The sequence below is a fragment of the Loxodonta africana genome, chromosome 6 (genome assembly GCF_030014295.1).
Source record: "Loxodonta africana isolate mLoxAfr1 chromosome 6, mLoxAfr1.hap2, whole genome shotgun sequence".
Lineage (NCBI taxonomy): Eukaryota > Metazoa > Chordata > Mammalia > Proboscidea > Elephantidae > Loxodonta > Loxodonta africana.
In genome coordinates, this window is record NC_087347.1 from 79,553,360 (window position 1) to 79,571,293 (window position 17,934).

Genomic DNA, 17,934 nt, shown 5'->3' on the forward strand with positions numbered 1-17,934 from the left:
GCTATGCATCTCATTATGGTTTTGCAATTAATAGGATTCTTTTTAGAGAAATCGCCTTACCTTAATCTGCTTGGCTGGGATTGTGGCCTCTTTGTCAGAATAAAGGACCTTTTCCTGGGCAGACTTTTCAAATTGCTCTTTTAAAAACTTAGTTGAAACCTTTGGAATCTCTTCATCCTCAGGTGCATCAATGACTACAAGTAGGAAAGAACACCAGGGATATTATGCTACTAATAAAAAAAAGATGTTTGAGAAGAAATTGTGATGATATGGATTACTTCTCAAAATATACATTAAGTGAAAAATCAATATGAAAATGTATATCTATGGCACTATTTAATTATATAAGTTAGGCATATGAAGAAGATATAGGAAAAATATAGTATGAAAATTTTGGAAGGGAAATGTTACTGGCAGTTATCTCTAGATGGAAATGGGTAAGTGATAAAAACTGTTCTTGATTTAATTGTATATATTTTCCAAATTTTCTGCAAGCATGCTTTACGTTAATGCTCAGGAAGAAGACAACTAAAAAGTTATAAGAATACAGAAGGACAGAAAAAGGAAGACTTACTTTCTTAAGTAGTAAAACCAAATATAGATATAGTCAAGTAATATTTTGTCATAAAACCAAAACCACAAACCAAACTCATTGCCGTTGAGTCGATTCCGACTCATAGTGACCCTAAAGGACGGAGTAGAGCTGCCCCACAGGGTTTCCAAGGAGCGGCTGGTGGATATTTTGGTCACAGATGGCTTAAATTTTCCCTTCCAGCTCTTCAGGGAACAGCATAACTTTTCATTCTCCTTTTATAGGCAAGACAAATTATGCCTGTCTTATGCAAACCTGCACAAATTTGTCCCTAGTCTAATCTCATTTATCTGTAGGTTGGGGCACTGGACTTAACATGCTTACATCTATTATTAAAAGTAATACAATCTAGATATCAATTCTATTCTCAGGGAGCTTGATAAATTTTATTCTAAGTCCCTGAGGCAAAAAACAATACAGGGTAGTTAGATTCTTATCATTTTCTAGGCTTTCAGGATGAATACATCATAAAGGTGACGGGCAATAAATTGTTTTAGAAGGTTATTGCATTTATTACCACAGACAGAACCTAATCACTTTTAGAAATACCACCCCGGCCCTTTGGGGAGATGAGTCATAATCAGTAGGGTTTCTCTCCCTGTGGGAGGGATGTGCTTTGGACATCCTTCATTCAAACTTAGACACTTCAGTAGAAGAAGGTTACACTGGGGCCAAATAATCTACCAAATTAAACAACAACAAAAAAGACTCTTACTTGTTTCTTGAACATATTGATGGAAATGAGAAGCAGCTTGGTTTATTTCCTGGGTGTGCTTTTCAAGATGAGAGACCTGTGTTTAAAGATAATTTTAAATAAATAATTGTAAGAAGGGATTTATTTCCATACTGAAAACAATATTCTTCATCTCACAGTGATTTTCATATAAGACTTCAGTGCACACTGAGAAATGCTAACTAAGCCTGCAGCATTTATTTTAATGGATGGGTTGATAAAACACCACATATTTGAATTGGTACCTGAAGTTTGATTGTATTTTGAGGGAGCCAGTTTTGTGTTTCAATTTCAAGGAATGTCAGCTCCAAAAGAAAGATACTTATTGGCACTAAATACATAATGGACAATAAAAACAAATGCTTGTGACACAGTCAGAATTTTCACAGGATTCAAGAAACTAAAAGTATTGTCTAAGTAGTTACCATTTCTGTTCCAAGAACTTCAGTGTCACGTGTTTTGGAAGCTTTTTGTTCATTTTCTTCCATTTCCTGGCTGCTTTTTGAAATATTGGCCTGGCTGCTACCAATTACCTCCTGAATAGAAAAAGAAATAAGTAAATAAACAAACAAATAAGTAAGATAATGCCTTGGGAAAGCCTGAATTTTATTACTTTATTTATTAATGCAATTTCCATAACAAAGGCTTCTGGAATAAATAAATAGTTAAATAAATAAATAAGGGTCCTCAGTATATTTTCTCTGTTGCTGTTGTAACAAATCACCACCAACTTTGTGATTTAGAACAAACAAATTTATTACCTTATAGTTTTGTAGGTCAGAAATCTGTAAGGGGTCTTGCTCAGCTAAAGATGTCGGCAGAGCTGCATTCCTTTCTGGAGGCTTAGGGAAGAATCCAGGCTCTAGGGCAGAATCTTTTTCCTTTTAAAACTTCTAGAAGTTTCCCTTATTCTTTGGCTCATGGCCCCCTTCCTCCATCTTCAAAGCCAGTAAGATCAAGTCTAATTCTCATGCTGCCATCTCTCTGATTCTCTCTTCCAGTGTCCTCTTTCACTTTTATGGACCCTTGTGATTGCATTGGACAGACTCGGATAACTCAGGATAATGTCTCTATTTTAAGGTCAACTGATTTGCAGCCTTAATCTGCATTTTAATTTCCCTTTTCCATAAAACCTTACATATTCATATATTTTGAGGATTAGGGCATAGATACCTTTGGGGAGCCATTATTCTGCCTACCCCCTCACCCTTGGTAAGTAACACCTGTTAATGATGCATCTATACCCAGTGTGAGAAAGATGACACTCAAAAAGAGAAATGCAGGTCCTTGAAGACACATATTCTTTACTGCTTGTAAATAAAAAATTTTATGTCACACATGGATCTAGTCTTCAAATTGCTCACCAAGTTTGACGACACATCCAGAGTTCAATAAAAAAAAAAAAAAAACTGCTGTCGAGTCAATTCTGACTAGTTCAATAGAAGACTATAAATACTAAACATAATTATTAAGATAAACAGGCCGTATTATGCTAGTTTCTATCTCCCTGTCTTCACCCACGTGGCTACTTACAATTTTGGTTACGTAAGCACAGGTGACCCTGGCTGAATTGGAAACGTAGAGCTCCTGTTCAAGTAATCCAATCCTGCTTTTAGGACAGATTATGATTCTGATACAATTATATGATTAATTGATTGATATGATGAAGCAGTTGGCACACTGCTAAAATTTTAACTTTGAAAAATAAGGATATAGACTACTGACTTTTTACTAGAAGGCATGCATTTGAACTTTGAAGTAGCTAATTCACTTTAATCTTGATATTTATGTGACTAATTTATAGTTGAGATCTGATTACTTTTAATTTGTCTTAGTAGAGCATAATCAAGTGAACAAAGATGCTTTATTATTGAAATAGGAGCACTAAAGTTTTGTTTTTTTTGTTTTTTTCCAGTGAGTAGCTTTCATTTTAAGCAATCAAATCTCAATCCTTTAAAACAAATTAATTCATGGGAATTAAACTGTGAGTTTTTGCTTGCACACTTATAGTATGTGGCTTCCCCCGAAGGTATTTGGTATACAGGGTTAACGTTCTGATTAACCTAGAGGGCAGTCAGATGTTTACCTAGGAGTATATAATATGGTCTGATCTCATTACACATTTTCAAGAAGGAGAACTAAGAAAAAAGTTGATACTCTCCCAAAATGTCTTACAAAGAACTGAGGCCAAATGTAGGTTTACATTTTAAAATATAGGTTATGTCTCATTAAATTTACGACCCATGAATTTTTTTTTTAGCAGACTAGTTTCCCAGTGTCAATTAATGATCCATAAATTGCAAGTAATATTTGATAACATGCTCAAAACACTGTTTATGTTAAGAAAAAGTTCACTGGTTGAATGAATGATGAATCAATGAATGAATGAAATAGCAAACTTTCATTAATAAATTAATATCAGTCTTTTTTTTGTCCAGGTAATGTCGTAGGAACTGGGAATAGAGTAAAGAACAACAAAAAAAAGTAGTTTGCTTTCTCAAGAGGTAGTATAGAAAATAAATAACCCATGCTCTTTGCTTTAAATTCAAAGAATCAGAAGTAAAAAGATGCTTTCCATAAACAAATTTTATTTAAGGCTATCAGTAGTGTTAAGCAAGAGGGATGAATAACAACCATTGAAGACTGTAAAGAAAAAAGAAAATAAATGGGCACAAATGACAACTCCTTGCATAGAAACTCTTATCATCTGTGGCAAGTCTTTTCATCCACAGAGATGCAATGAGGATATTCTGTGGCTTTCTTATGCACACATTGAAGAAATCAGAAGTGTCTTTTAGACAGACACTGGAGAGTGGAAACCTGAGAGGTAACAAGGTCTTTATTATGGGGCACCATGATCATTCTGAAGAAGCCCTGGGACTATTAGAGCTGTACCATATAGGAAAGACTGGCTAAATAGTAGATGATAGCTCCCTCACCAGGGTGAAGAAAACAGAGGTCCATGCTCAATTCCAGTAATTCAGCAATTTTACCCATCACTAATCTTATTTTTAATAAAATTAAAAAAAGGAATAGAAAGGGTTATAATGTATTAATGTTATCTCTATCTTTGTCAAACAGACATAAACAACAAAAATGTATTGTTTGTCTCAGCAAAAATGTCAATAGATTCAAGGATCAGAAAAATAATCATTTCTTTCCTTTTAAAGATGAGCATAGAAATTTGTGGAAAATTTTTTTTTTTTTTTTTTTTTATACAGCTACAGTAGTCAAAACAGCCTGGTACTGGTACAATGACAGACAGATGAACCAATGGAACAGAATTGAGAACCCAGATATAAATTCATCTACCTATGGTCACCTGATCTTCAAAAAAGGCCCAGAGTCCATTAAATGGGGGGAAAAGACAGTCTTTTTAACAAATGGTGCTGGCAACATGATGCTCATCTGTAAAAAAATGAAACAGTACCCATACCTCACGCCATACACAAAACTAATTAAAAATGGATTGAAGACCTAAATATAAAACCAAAAGCTATAAAGATCATAGAAGAAAAAATAGGGTCAGTGCTAGAGGCCCTAATACATGGCATAAATAGGATACAAACCATAACTGAAAAAACACAAACATGAGAAGATAAGTAAGATAACTGGGATGTGCTAAAAATTAAACACTTATGCTCCTCAAAAGACTTCACTAAAAGAGCAAAAAGAGAACCTGTAGATTGGGAAAAATTTTTGGCTATGACAAATCTGACAAAGGTCTAATCTCTAAAATCAGTAGGAAAATCCAACACCTCTACAACAAAAAGACAAACAATCCAATTAAAAAATGGGCAAAGGATATGAACAGACACTTCACCAAAGAAGACATTCAGGTGCCTAACAGATATGAGAAAATACTCGAGATCACTAGCCATTAGATAAATGCAAGTCGAAACCACAATAAGATACCATCTCACCCTGGCATTACCGGCATGAATCAAAAGAACAGAAAATAACAATGTTGGAAAGCCTGTGGGGAGATTGGAACTCTTATGCACTGCTGGTGGAAATGTAAAATGGTACAATCATTTCGGAAAACAACATGGCACTTCCTTAAAAAGTTAGAAATAGAAATACCACACAATCCAGCAGTCCCACTCCTAGGAATATGCCCTAGAGAAATAATAGCCATCACACGAATAGACATACGCATACCCATGTTCATGGCAATGTTATTCACAATAGCGAAAAGATGGAAACAACTTAAATGCCCATCAGCTGAAGAATGGATAAACAAACTATGGTACATATACACGATGGAATACTATGCAACAATAAAGAATAATGATGAATCTGCAAAAAATCTTACAACATGGATGAGCCTGGAGGGTAATATGCTGAGTGAAATAAGCCAATTACAAAAGGACAAATACTGTATGAGACCTCTATTATAAAAACTCATGAAAAGTTTTATACACAGAAAGAAACAGTCTTTGAAGGTTATGATGGAGGAGAGGGGTGGGGAGGAAAAAACACTAAATAGATAATAAATAAATGGTTACTTTGGTGAAGGGTAAGACAGTACATAATACGGGAAAGTCAGCACAACTTGACCAAGGCAAGGTCATGGAAGCTTCATAGATACATCCAAACTCCCTTAGGGACTGAATTACTGTGCTGAGGGCTAGGGACCGTGGTCTTAAGGGTCCTTTAGCTCAATCAGCGTAACATAGTGTATAAAGAAAATGTTCTAACATCCTACTTTGGTGAGTAGTGTCTGGGGTCTTAAAAGCTTGTGAGTCGCTATCTAAGATACTGCACTAGTCCCACCCCATCTAGAGCAAGGGAGAATGAAGAAAACCAAAGATCCAAGGGAAAGATTACTTGAGAAGACTAATGGACCACAACTACCACAGCCTCCACCAGACTGAGTCCAGCACAACTAGATGGTGCTCGGCTACCACCGTCAACTGCTCTGACAGGAATCACCATAGAGGATCCTGGACAGAGCTGGAGAAAAATATAGAACACAAAATTCTAACTCACAAAAAAAGACCAGACTTACTGGTCGGACAGAGACTGGAGAAACCCCAAGAGTATGCCCCCCAGACACCCTTTTAACTCAGTACTGAAGTCACTCCTGAGGTTCACCCATTAGCCAAAGCTTAGACAGGCCCATAAAGCAAACAATAACACAAGTAGCTCAACCACATATATGATACTAAATGGGCACAGAAGCCCAAGCGCAAAGACAAGAAGGCAGGAGGGAACAGGAAAGCTAGACGAATGGAAACAGGGATGCTAAGGCTGAGAACCGGGGCGTGTTTACGTGTTGCGGGTTTGGCAATCAATTTCACAAAACAATACGTCTATTAATTGTTTAATGAGAAACTAATTTATTCTGTAAACCTTCATCTAAAGCACTATAAAAAAAAAAGAAGAAATTTGTTGTTGATACATTGTGTTTGTCTGGATTTGGATATATTCAAATTCAAACATATTTTCTGTTGCCCTGAATTCTCTTTCTTTATATATTTTTTAATTTATTCTAAAAAATTGAAGTATACAATCTGACACTGGAAAAATTTGAGCTTCAGATTAAGGCTTTTCCATATTCAGTATTAAGCTTTGAAAGTCTGGCTCCGTAATCATTTTCTCTTTGAAATGTTTCTTAACTTTTCGATACAGAGTTAGCTATTCCTGCTTTATGCTGTTGTTGTTTTCCCCAAACTGCCAGTACACACCTCTGCTATGACTTTTATTACATTTCACGCTAATCATTTGCTAATATGACCCTCTGGTGGTACAGTGGTTAGGAGCTCAGCTGCTAACCAAGAGCTCGGCAGTGTGAATTCACTAGCCACTCATTGAAAACCCTACAGGGCAGTTCTCTTCTGTCCTATAGGGTCGTTAGGAGTCAGCATCCACTGGAAGGCAATGGGTTTGTTTTAGGGATTCTTTAACTAAACTGTGAGTCTATTTCATTAAATCCCAATGTTTAGCTTTCCTGGGACATAGTAGGTGCCTATGTATCAAACAGGAGTGAATGAATGGACAAATAACTGCTTTTAATTTTTCTAGAAGCCTGAAAATTTTATGATTTTAAACCTGTTTTAAAAATTGAGATTCTAGATTCTTCCGCATAGTCCCTATGAATTTATTTTTGTTTTTTCTGCTGATGGTCTTTAATACTGAACATTTTTCATATTTGAGAGGTGAAGTTACTGAAGCTGATGTGTATAACATTAATATGTCAATCACTATACAAATATACTCAAAATGAGGATGTTTGAAAATTTTGCAAGTGATCACAACATCTATAGATGGATATGAGAAGTACTGTGAGCTGTAAAGAGTAGGTGGCATCATCAGAGTGAGGAGATAGCTGTACCAAGAAAATAAATACACAAAGGCAACGAACATATATACAAAGATAAAGAACCTTTTAAAATAAGAAAATATATTTTCAAATTAGCCTTTTCATAAAAAGGTCTTTGCATGCTAAACAAACTAGTTTGTATTCTGTTTTTTTTTTTTTTTTTAGTGAATTTATTATGATTCCTTGAGTTGATAAATCTGACATCTTATCAAGAGCCATGAAGAAACAGCAGTAGATGCATTGAGCAGAATTACTATGACAACAAAATTTAAAGTTGAGCTATTTTTGGTGACAGTGAAAGATAATATGCATCATCATCATTTTTAATTTACATAAATGGGAACATTAAGGAGAAGAAAGTCCAAACTCAGTTGCAAGTCCTGATTCTTTGTATGTCTCAATACATTCATAAGCAAAACTCCAATTTTACGTGGTTCAATAGTAACCAGTTACCCTTGAGTCAATTTCAACTCATGGCTACCCCATGTGTATCGGAGTAAAACTGTATTCCACAGTGTTTAATGGAGTTAAAAAAAAGGAGCATTAACTTGGAATTCCCTTGAGACAAGAATTCTAGATATATACAGATGCATGAGTTATCCAGATTTATTACAGAAATCTCCGAGAGAGGTGTCATGATTCTACTAATTTCAATTCCTTCTTGACTCAAATTAAGAGTATTTAGCTATAAAGGGCAAAACTTAGACTTTTAAAATAAAAATACATAATTTAAAAGTTGAAGCGTTTACCTTCACAAAGAGAGGATTCTGAATAAGCAATGCCAGCTTTAACTATCAGAATTCTGACTGTCATCTTCTTTCCTAAAAGTATTATTTATACAGCCATATCCCAGAGTTTGAAAATAGTGAAGTTTCATAAAAATAACATATAAAAGATGAATTCTCAACTGGGCCATCCAACATATTAGTTATATAAATAACATATACTTGGCAAACTAAAAAAACAAATTACATAAAAACATTTGATTTGCCAAAAAGGATGCCTTCTTGAAGTTTTTTTTTTGTAGATATATGTGAAAGATATATCTTTCATTCATATATATTTAAATCCAACATAGATACAAAAACAAATCTTAGGACAAAAGAGGCACTGGGCTATAAATAAAACATAAAGGTTTATGTTTTATCAAAACAAAAGAAGGTGTGACAGAGTCTTAAAGACAGTGAAACTGAAGATAAAAACTTGCAAAAGAACTAAAATATTCTAAATGAAGAAAAACAAATTAGATGTAACATGTACTTCATGTTAATTAATACAAACCAAAATAGATAAACAGAGAAGTCTACCTCTTCATTATTATCCCCTCCACTAATATTCGGTTGATTCCTAAACTCTGACAACGTTACCTTCAATATCCCTTCAATCAACACCCTCTTCACCCTAGAACTTCTGACCCATTTAAGTACTCATATATTTAATATGGACCATTTTAATAGTCTTCTAACTAGTTTTCCTCCATCTAATCTTGACCTTCTTTATATCAGTCCCATATTGCCAGGATAATCTTTTTAAATGCATCTGTATTCATCTTACTCCTCTGTTTAAAATGTTTCACTGGCTCATGATTGCCTTAGTGCCTTAGAATAAAGTAAAAATTCTTTAAAATGGCATAAAATTTTCTCCATTACCTGGCCTCTGCCTACATTACCAGCTTCGTGTCTCAATTATTCCTCCTTATATTCACAAATATATCATGCTATATGGCTGCTAACCAAAAGGTTGGCGGTTCAAATCTACCAGCCCTTCCTTGGAAACCCTATGGGGCAGTTCTACTCTGTCTTATAGGGTTGCTAGTAGTGAAAATTGATCTGATGGCAACAGTTTTTGTTTGTTTATATTGCGTTTTGCATATGTTGTTCCCTTTGCCTGAAATACAATTTTAAATGTATGGAAAATTACCACAAATTTCAGCTGAAGCATTCTTCACTTTCAGGTGTTCTCCTTGACCATCCGTAACCAAAGTGTGTTACAACCTCCTTGTGTCCCCATGAACCTCATTTAATTTTCTACCATAGAATCTACCATATTGCACTTGTTATCATTTGTTATGTCTTTCTCCCTGATACGTAGAGCTCCTTGAAGGCAAAAATAGTGTCGTATTCATCATGGTACTTCTGGTGCCTAACATATGGTAGATGCTTAAGGATCATCAGCTGAATTAAAAATAAATAAATAAATATGGGCATAGACCCTGGAGTCAGGCTACCTGGGATAGAATCACATTTACCTAACTTTCTTTTTTCCAGTTACTTAGACTATCTACACTTCAGTTTCTTTGTCTAAGAAATGGGAATAACAGTGCTATCTCAGAAGGTTGTTCTGAGGAAAAGCCAAGTTAATACATGTTACCTGGTTTACAGTAAGTGCTGTATTAATATTTGCTCTCTTTACATAACAAAATGTATTGCAGGTTTACTTTGTGTCAGACATTTTCTTAGTAAGTCAGGATACAGTAGTAGGCACAGGGGGAAAAAAAAGATTGAATGAAAGTAGATCGTGGCTATGTCAATAATTGTATCAATGGATTTTACAATTTTATCAGGGAATTTCGTTGTGGAATTAAACCCAGAAATTAAAGAAGAAGCAAGTCCCAACTACTAATTTTTTTTTTTTTCTCCACCAGGGAAGTAATGGATTTGGGCAGTTTACACACAGAGAGATAAGCAAAGGAGCCTGTACATATTATGACTCTTCCAAACCAATCCTGTCCCTCGAAAATGGAAATATTCTGTAGGGACATGGCCAGAGAATGGTTTTGTGGTAGCTTGTTCAGCTTTTCCATGATTTGTCTTTCATGAACTGATATCTAGTGAACAGTAAATTCACAGGAATTAAATCTACTATTATACAATTCTTTCCACGTTTACTCTTTTCCTAAAAGGTACTGTTGTAGTACTATCATCTAGATAATAAAGTTAGAATTTGTAGATTATTTATCTTTTTATGTCACCCCTCCCAATTTTAAGCATTGGAATCTGACAAATTCAAACAGAAAAGAGAATTTATTAAAGAGCCATTGGATGGGGGTGGGGTGGGAGAGTATTTCACAGAATCTCCAGGAGACCAGGAAACAAGATTTGGAAGCTTGGTACCAACAAGAATTCCAGAATACATTTGCAGCACTGTCTGGTGAATGCACCCTTGCTGCTGCCATTAGGCACCGGACACATTCGCTGTCAGTGCCATCAATACTGTCTACCAGATATTGCTTCCAGAATAGCTATTTCTTGAAATTGGACGGATGGCACTAATACCTTGCCACTAGTCGCCACCAAAATTGACTCTGCATGGTCCATGCTTCTTATGTTGCTATTCAAAGCCTGAACTGGAGGTGTCTGTTTGGTGTAGTCTAATTCATAATCCTGGACTTTAGATAACAAGGGAGGTTAATAAAGGGAGTATACAGTATTCTGAGCTTCTCATGGTGGAGGGTGATTCTGCCTTATTGGTTGGTGAATTTCTCCAGTAGAGAAGGAGGTTCAAATGTCAGAAAGAATGAAAAGAGTCAATTGCCTCTGCTAAATATATATATATATATATATATATATATATATATATACACACACACTGGAGTCTTCTTAACCAAATGGAGACCAGTTAAAATACAAAATTTGTTTTGATAATGGACAACGTAGTAGGAAACACAAGTCAAGTCTTATAATGAAATTGATAAAGGATGTACTGTTTAATCAGTACTGGATTTCTTTCCAATTAAGTTATGTCAATACCAGTGCTCTTTAAAGGACAGAACGTCCACCATTTTTCGGGAGCCCTTGTCATGGATTGAATTGTGTCCCCCCAAAATGTCTATCAACCTGGCTAGATCATGATTCCCTTGTATGATTGTCTACCATTTTATCTTCTGATGTGATTTTCCTATGTGTTGTAAATTCTATCATTATGATGTAATAACATGGATTAGCAGCAGTTATGTTGATGAGGTCTACAAAATTAGGTAGTGTCTTAAGCCAATCTCTTTTGAGATATAAAAGAGAGACGCAAGCAGAGAGACAGGGGGACCTCATACCACCAAGAAAGCAGTGTTGGGAGCAGAGTGCGTCCTTTGGACTTGAGGTTACTGAGCAGAGATGCTCCTGGACCAAGAGAAGACTGATGACAAGGACCTTCCTCCAGAACTGACTGAGAGAGAAGGCCTTCCCCTGGAGCTGAGGCCCTGAATTTGGACTTGTAGCCTACTAGACAGTGAGAGAATAAATTTCTCCTTGTTAAAGCCATCCATTCACTTGTGGTATTTCTGTTATAGCAGCACTAGATGACTAAGACAGCCCTTCACACTTGAATAATCTCTATTGTTATTTGTTGTCAAGTCGATTTTAACTCATAGCATCCCCTGTGTGACAAGGTACGTTTCATGTGACATTGCAAGTACATGTATGAAGACTTTGAGGCAGTGTTATAAAGAGTTCCTACTATACAAAATGCCTGCTTCTTTCATTGCCTATATGAGCATTGATGGTCATCAGTCTTTTTCACTGAGAGAAGTGACATTTTAAATACTTACATAAAATCCAAATAAGAAGGAAAAACAATAAAACAGATTTGGCTCTGATCTAAGCATTGCAAAGTTATCTGTTCAAACAAGACATTTCAGGGCTATTTATTTATATTGTGTATAAATAAATCATGCCCAGTAATTTTTATTGTGTATTAATTCTTAAAAAATTATTGAGTCTTTCACCATGATATCCTTTTCACTAATATATCACATAGCTAAGCATTTTTCTCTCTCTCCGTTAGAGTTGGCGGTTCCATGAAATGCCTTTTCTGTTAATATAATGTAGGTCATCATGTGCAAAGATTCAACAAATACAAAAATCAGTGTCAGACATTTGAGGTTTCCCAAAGCTAGAAAGAGGTTCTTAAAAAAAAAAGGACAAAATTATTTGCTCTAAGTAAATGCTTCAAAACTTTCCTTTTATGTAAAATTAGCTATCAGTAACTTAAAAAAAATTGAACCATTGAACTTCTATATATTTATAGAAATAAACCTGAAAAAATGGAATTTAAGGGTGTATCGTTTTTATTTTTTTATTGTTTGATCAGTACTGGATTTCTTTCCAATTAAGTTACACCAATCCCAGCATCTTTTAAAGAACAGAACACCCACCCAATTGCTGAAAAACACACAGACTCTTGACTGAAGATTGAGTTTGTTTTTTAATGATGGGTCAGCACAGATGAGGTTCAAACAGGACTTGAGTAGAAGGAGCTCTAAAACTTACTTCAGGTATAAACCAAAAAAATAGTAAAAGACAAATATTTGATCATGTATCTCAAAATTATAAGAAGAGATTTAGTGTGCTTAGATGCCAAACACAGAACTCACGATCACTATAGTTAAGTACTAATTTAACCCGCATTTTGTATGAAATGATATCATCTGTCTCACCACTATTTTCATAGGAGGAAATCAACATACTTGCCGTTTGATTCCGATATAGAAAAAAAAAGTTTTGTTTGTATAATTCTCTAGTCCATATTTTTTCAAGCTCCCTACCCTCAGATTGTTGCTTTTCCTTTTCTATTTTCTGTGCTCAGACTTAATGATATACTTTCTCATAACTAAGAAAACTGGTGATGCAGTGGTTAAAATACTCGACTTCTAACCGAAGGGTCCGTGGTTAGAACTCACAAGCTGCTCCATGGGAAAAAGATGTGGCAGTCTGCTTCTATAAAGATTCACAGTCTTGGAAACTTTATGGGGCAGTTCTACTCTGTTCTACAGGGTTGCTATGAATCAGAATTGACTTGACAGCAGTGGGTTTTGGTTTTGGGTCTCATAATTCCCTATGCAATAATGCTCTTAACCACTGCACCACCAGGGCTCCATGTAATAATAGAAGATCTAGAAAAAGTGAAGAAAGTAGGGGAAATGAAATGTTTCACTCCTACACCAAAAAATAATAACATAAAATAAAATATTATTTTGGAGGACTTTGTTTTTATTTTTAGAATGATGACACGAAAATTTTATGATAAAAGGCTCACAAATTACACCTCGGCCTAAAATTCTGACTTCATCTAAGCCCCCAAAGTGTTTCTAAACATTATACAATATGAATTATAGCATTAGATTATTTTAATTTGTACTCTGAGAACAAGGAATAAAATTTAAATTTCACAGCAGAATGCAATGATGCCTCTGGAGGGCAGTGGTATTTACAGGGGGATAAGAAAGATTGAGTTCTTGGCTCCCCCTGTTGGTCTCCAGCTAGTGACTGGTGTATAAGGTGCACTATCTTCCTGCTGGGGTCAGAAATGAAGTAGCCTCCAGATTGACAGGAGATGGAAAACAACTAGCTCCTCACCATACTTATGTCAGCTGCTCAGGACAGAGAGCGATAAAGAACAAACCTAAGAAAAGGCTGTTAGAAAAAGTTGTAATCTTCCTCTTTGTTCTGCGATGTTGAGATTAGGAAAGATGTTGGAAAAAATAATTTTCAAAACGTATCTCTGCTATCAAATGGTGGCAAAGACAGAACCTCTTAATGCTCCCCACTTTTCTCAGGCCTTGTGTTCTTCCTTTTAGCATGTTAATGTGTTTGTAATTATACAAATTAATAAGTAAATAAACATGCAGAAGAGTAGACGAGCTTGATTCAATCCAATCATTTTCAAAGACCCATGAGGATGGGTTTATTCTGAGAAATACAGACCCAAAAGAAGCAGAAAGAGCTAATAGTATCCTCCGATGTCAAATGCTTCCAGAAAATACCCATTCTCATAAAAATAACTGCGTGGAAAAAAACATTTTGCAGATTTCACTAACTTCGGAAAGCATAATGATTTTATAATGCTAATGGTTCTTTTGTTATTATAATTTTCCTTGCTCCTTACAAATTAGCAAAATCCAAGAACATAAAATTCTCTAGCTTGCTGTTCCATTTTGACATTTTTAAAAGGTAAATTTAATTAGTAAATTAGCAAACATTACCTGTATATTTGAGAATCCTGCTAAATGGAATTATACAAAAAACACACTTGTATTTCTAAACTAGTCAGAGACTTCAGATTGAAGAAAGGGCTCCACAAATGTGTTTTTTCACTCCAGCTTTCCATTGAATTTATATCCTTCCCATAAAAGAGAATATAAAAGTCCATTATGTCAAAATATCTCTATTTTACATCAGTATCACCATCAAATACTTCTCAAGAGCACCTGTCCAAGCAGAGATGACATAAACTGAAACCTCTTTCTTATGATCTTGTGTCTTTGGGGAAAGCGTCCAGATATTATTTTCTCAAAAACTTGGGTCTCTGTGATAAAGACAACGTTCCTTTTTCCTAAAGCAGTCCCAACTCAGTTTATTTTAAAAGAGTGAAGGTTATATCTGTAAGTGCACTTGCCTTTTGTCAATGAAATTGAAAATAGATTCTATAAGAACAAAGAGGTTTATAGAAACAGGAGACTCACAACACTGTCAGGAAGAAGAGGAACTGTGGTAGTGGTACTCCCATCATTGGGGTAAACATCACTCCTACAAATTCTATTTTGGGAAAAAAAAGTAAGATGAATCATAGAAAAGCAACCCATTCAGGATTTTTAAAAAGCACCGATTCTGTGCTTGTAACACGTTTTTACTTATAGATGTTGATACAGTCCACTGAGGACCTGCTTCCCTGAGAGACGGTGCCAGAGTGCCTTCCCTATCTATGTTACTTTTCGAAACCTCTCCAAGTAACCAGACATACTAGTTCATTTAGCTTTTCTTAGCAGAGTAAAGAAATCCAGGCTGAATGCATGCCCTGTACATACTGCACAATTTCACCAAGAAAATACTGTTTCCACAAAAGACTCAGACAAACATTTTGCCCAAGCCTTCAGAGTATGGGGGTTAGAATGAGTGTTGTCTTCTAATTATGCATGACATGGCTGCAGGGTTTCCACGAAAGAGGAAGGACAGAATCCCTCTACGCACTAGCAGGATAACTCATATACCAATGGGTTCTACAGAAAGATACAGAAATTGGAAGTTGCAAAGGCCCCATGACTGAGATTTTATGGTCATGCCTCAGCAGACAGCAATTACCATCAGGTTCATTTGGGGACAGAAAAGGTTGAGAGTTACAGTGTATGGCTATAAGGTAATGTGATTGATTTTCGTGGATCCTGGAAGACAGTCTTATTATATTTTATGGACACGCCTTGTAACTCAGGGGAAGACCACGCACTGGTTTAGTTACATAAACAGCCAAATGACTGTGAGCATGTTTGTTATGTTCTTTAATGAAATTAATGAAATGGTAAATTAATGAAATTTACCATTTTTTAACTAAGTGAATTCGTGTGTTTTTCAAAAACAATATAATTTCTGTAGAAATACCAAAGGTATAGACCCAAGAGACATTACATAATCTCACGAAATTCATTATTTTTAAAGTAGAAGATTGCAATAATTAATGAGTTAAATTTCAGTTTTAATGAATTAATGGCACATAAAATTGGCCTAAACTAATTTACTTATTTTATTGATCCTATTGTTCTTTTATTTTTAATATTCAAATATAGCTTTAACTAGTTTATTTATATCATTCTATTATTTAGCCTATTTTAAATTCTAATATAATGTTATATTAGAATATATCTTTGTGCCTGTATGTATATATATATATATACACACACACACACACATACATATACACACATATATATTCAAGTATATATGTATATATTTCCACAATTTCAATACTATCTGCCATTAGGAAAGGAGCTGAGTCTGAGGTACTAGTAAACTGGTTGTTGAGCTGATTGTTTATTTTCACCATGAATTGTTCAAGCCCTTGTTTTCTCTGCATTCTCCATAGTACCTGTTCTATTCTTTGAAAGCAGTAGGAATCTCAAGGAAAATGTCACATAAGCAGAAGGGCCCTGTTATCAGGGGGAGGACAGAATGGGGCGGGCAGATAACTTGCTTCAGATCAGAAACTAAGAGGGAGTGACAGGGCTGGATTACCTAGTAAGCAAGGTGCACACGGGCCAGTTGTGCCTGCCCATCAATCTTCAGGGCACAATTTCACTGTCCCTCACCACATCAAAGATGTGGTCAAACCCATGTGAAATTGCTCAGCACAGATTAGCAAGTAAACACAATTTAGCCCATGCGTACCTTGCTCAATGCAAGCCGGTGCATACCATACTTACTACTCCTGGAGAGTGATCATCTCGAGGCTAACAAATCCTGGCTTAGGTTTGCACTGTCCTGTTCTTTGATGTATATTAGAATAACCTGGAGACCTATAGCCTTCCCTGATCCCTCGACCACATTCCAGAGCAATTAAATCAGAATTACCTGAGCTGTCTGGGTACCTCACTGAAAGTTTAGATGACTGGCATGCCCACTGAGAGTCCAGGTCCCAGCCTAACAGGGAAGGTGATGTGATTCTAAATCCTATCTAGTCAGGGTAGAAGTAGGAGGTGATATGCTAGAGGCTATGAAAAGATGTCCAGCTTCAGGTCTAAACTGAGTGGAAACCAGAAAGTAGAGGACTTATCGGGCCCCCATTCCCTCAGCCCACAATTCTTGCAACACAACACAGAGAAGTCTGGAGTAGAGGCAGGGAGTGAGGGCTTGGTGAAGAGTGTGCATTTCTAGACAGATTAGGCTCATGCAGGCCTTTATGGAGACAGGGGAAGATTTAGGGCCTTGTCAGGGTTGTATAGAGAGAGGGCTTTCTACCTTTCATTCTGAGAAGTACAAGTTCTCACATGGTTTTGTTTGTGTTTTTGCTTTTGTTTTCTCTGTAGTTACGTATAATAGGCGTAGGCAGTTCTAAATGCAGTTAACTTAGTTCACAACTTGAGTGAGGAATTTTTCACAAAATATAATTCCAACGATTTGATTTCTGTAGGAGAGAACTTGGAATTCTGCCAGGACCTACAGAGCCATAGGAAGGTGGAGGTGGGTAGGAAGAGAGAGAGAGCCCGAGAAATAGGAGCAAAGCTGCAAAGTGCCAAGGCAGCTGTGCCGGGGACACAGGTTTGAAAAGCAATAAGGAAATGGGTCATCATGGGCATGACAGAGCTAGTTTTCAACGTAACAGTGGAGGAAAAAACTCAGTTCGTGAAATATGGATCTACAACTCAGAATTGGATCAGAGTTTGCATTTCCACTTCTTGCTGAAATGAATAGAAAACTGATTTACTCGTGTACAGCAAAGCTGGTTTGCTACACGGTATAGCCAGGAACCAGGACGTTTTGGTTAATACAGAAATCCAACCAACTGAATTCTGAATAAGCCAGC

At 35.9% G+C, this 17,934-nt stretch overlaps 1 protein-coding gene across 2 annotated transcripts in view; it reads right to left on the reverse strand.

The window, feature by feature from the left end:
• XIRP2 (xin actin binding repeat containing 2) overlaps positions 1-17,934 on the reverse strand; it is an 81,662-nt gene that overhangs the window by 18,649 nt on the left and 45,079 nt on the right. For both annotated transcript variants that reach the window (XM_064287041.1, XM_023542869.2), the window contains exons 4-6: positions 1,751-1,861; positions 1,308-1,383; positions 61-194 (exon numbers count right to left, since the gene is read on the reverse strand). In XM_064287041.1, coding sequence (XP_064143111.1) covers positions 61-194; positions 1,308-1,383; positions 1,751-1,861 — 321 coding nt within the window. The remainder of the gene's footprint in view (positions 1-60; positions 195-1,307; positions 1,384-1,750; positions 1,862-17,934) is intronic.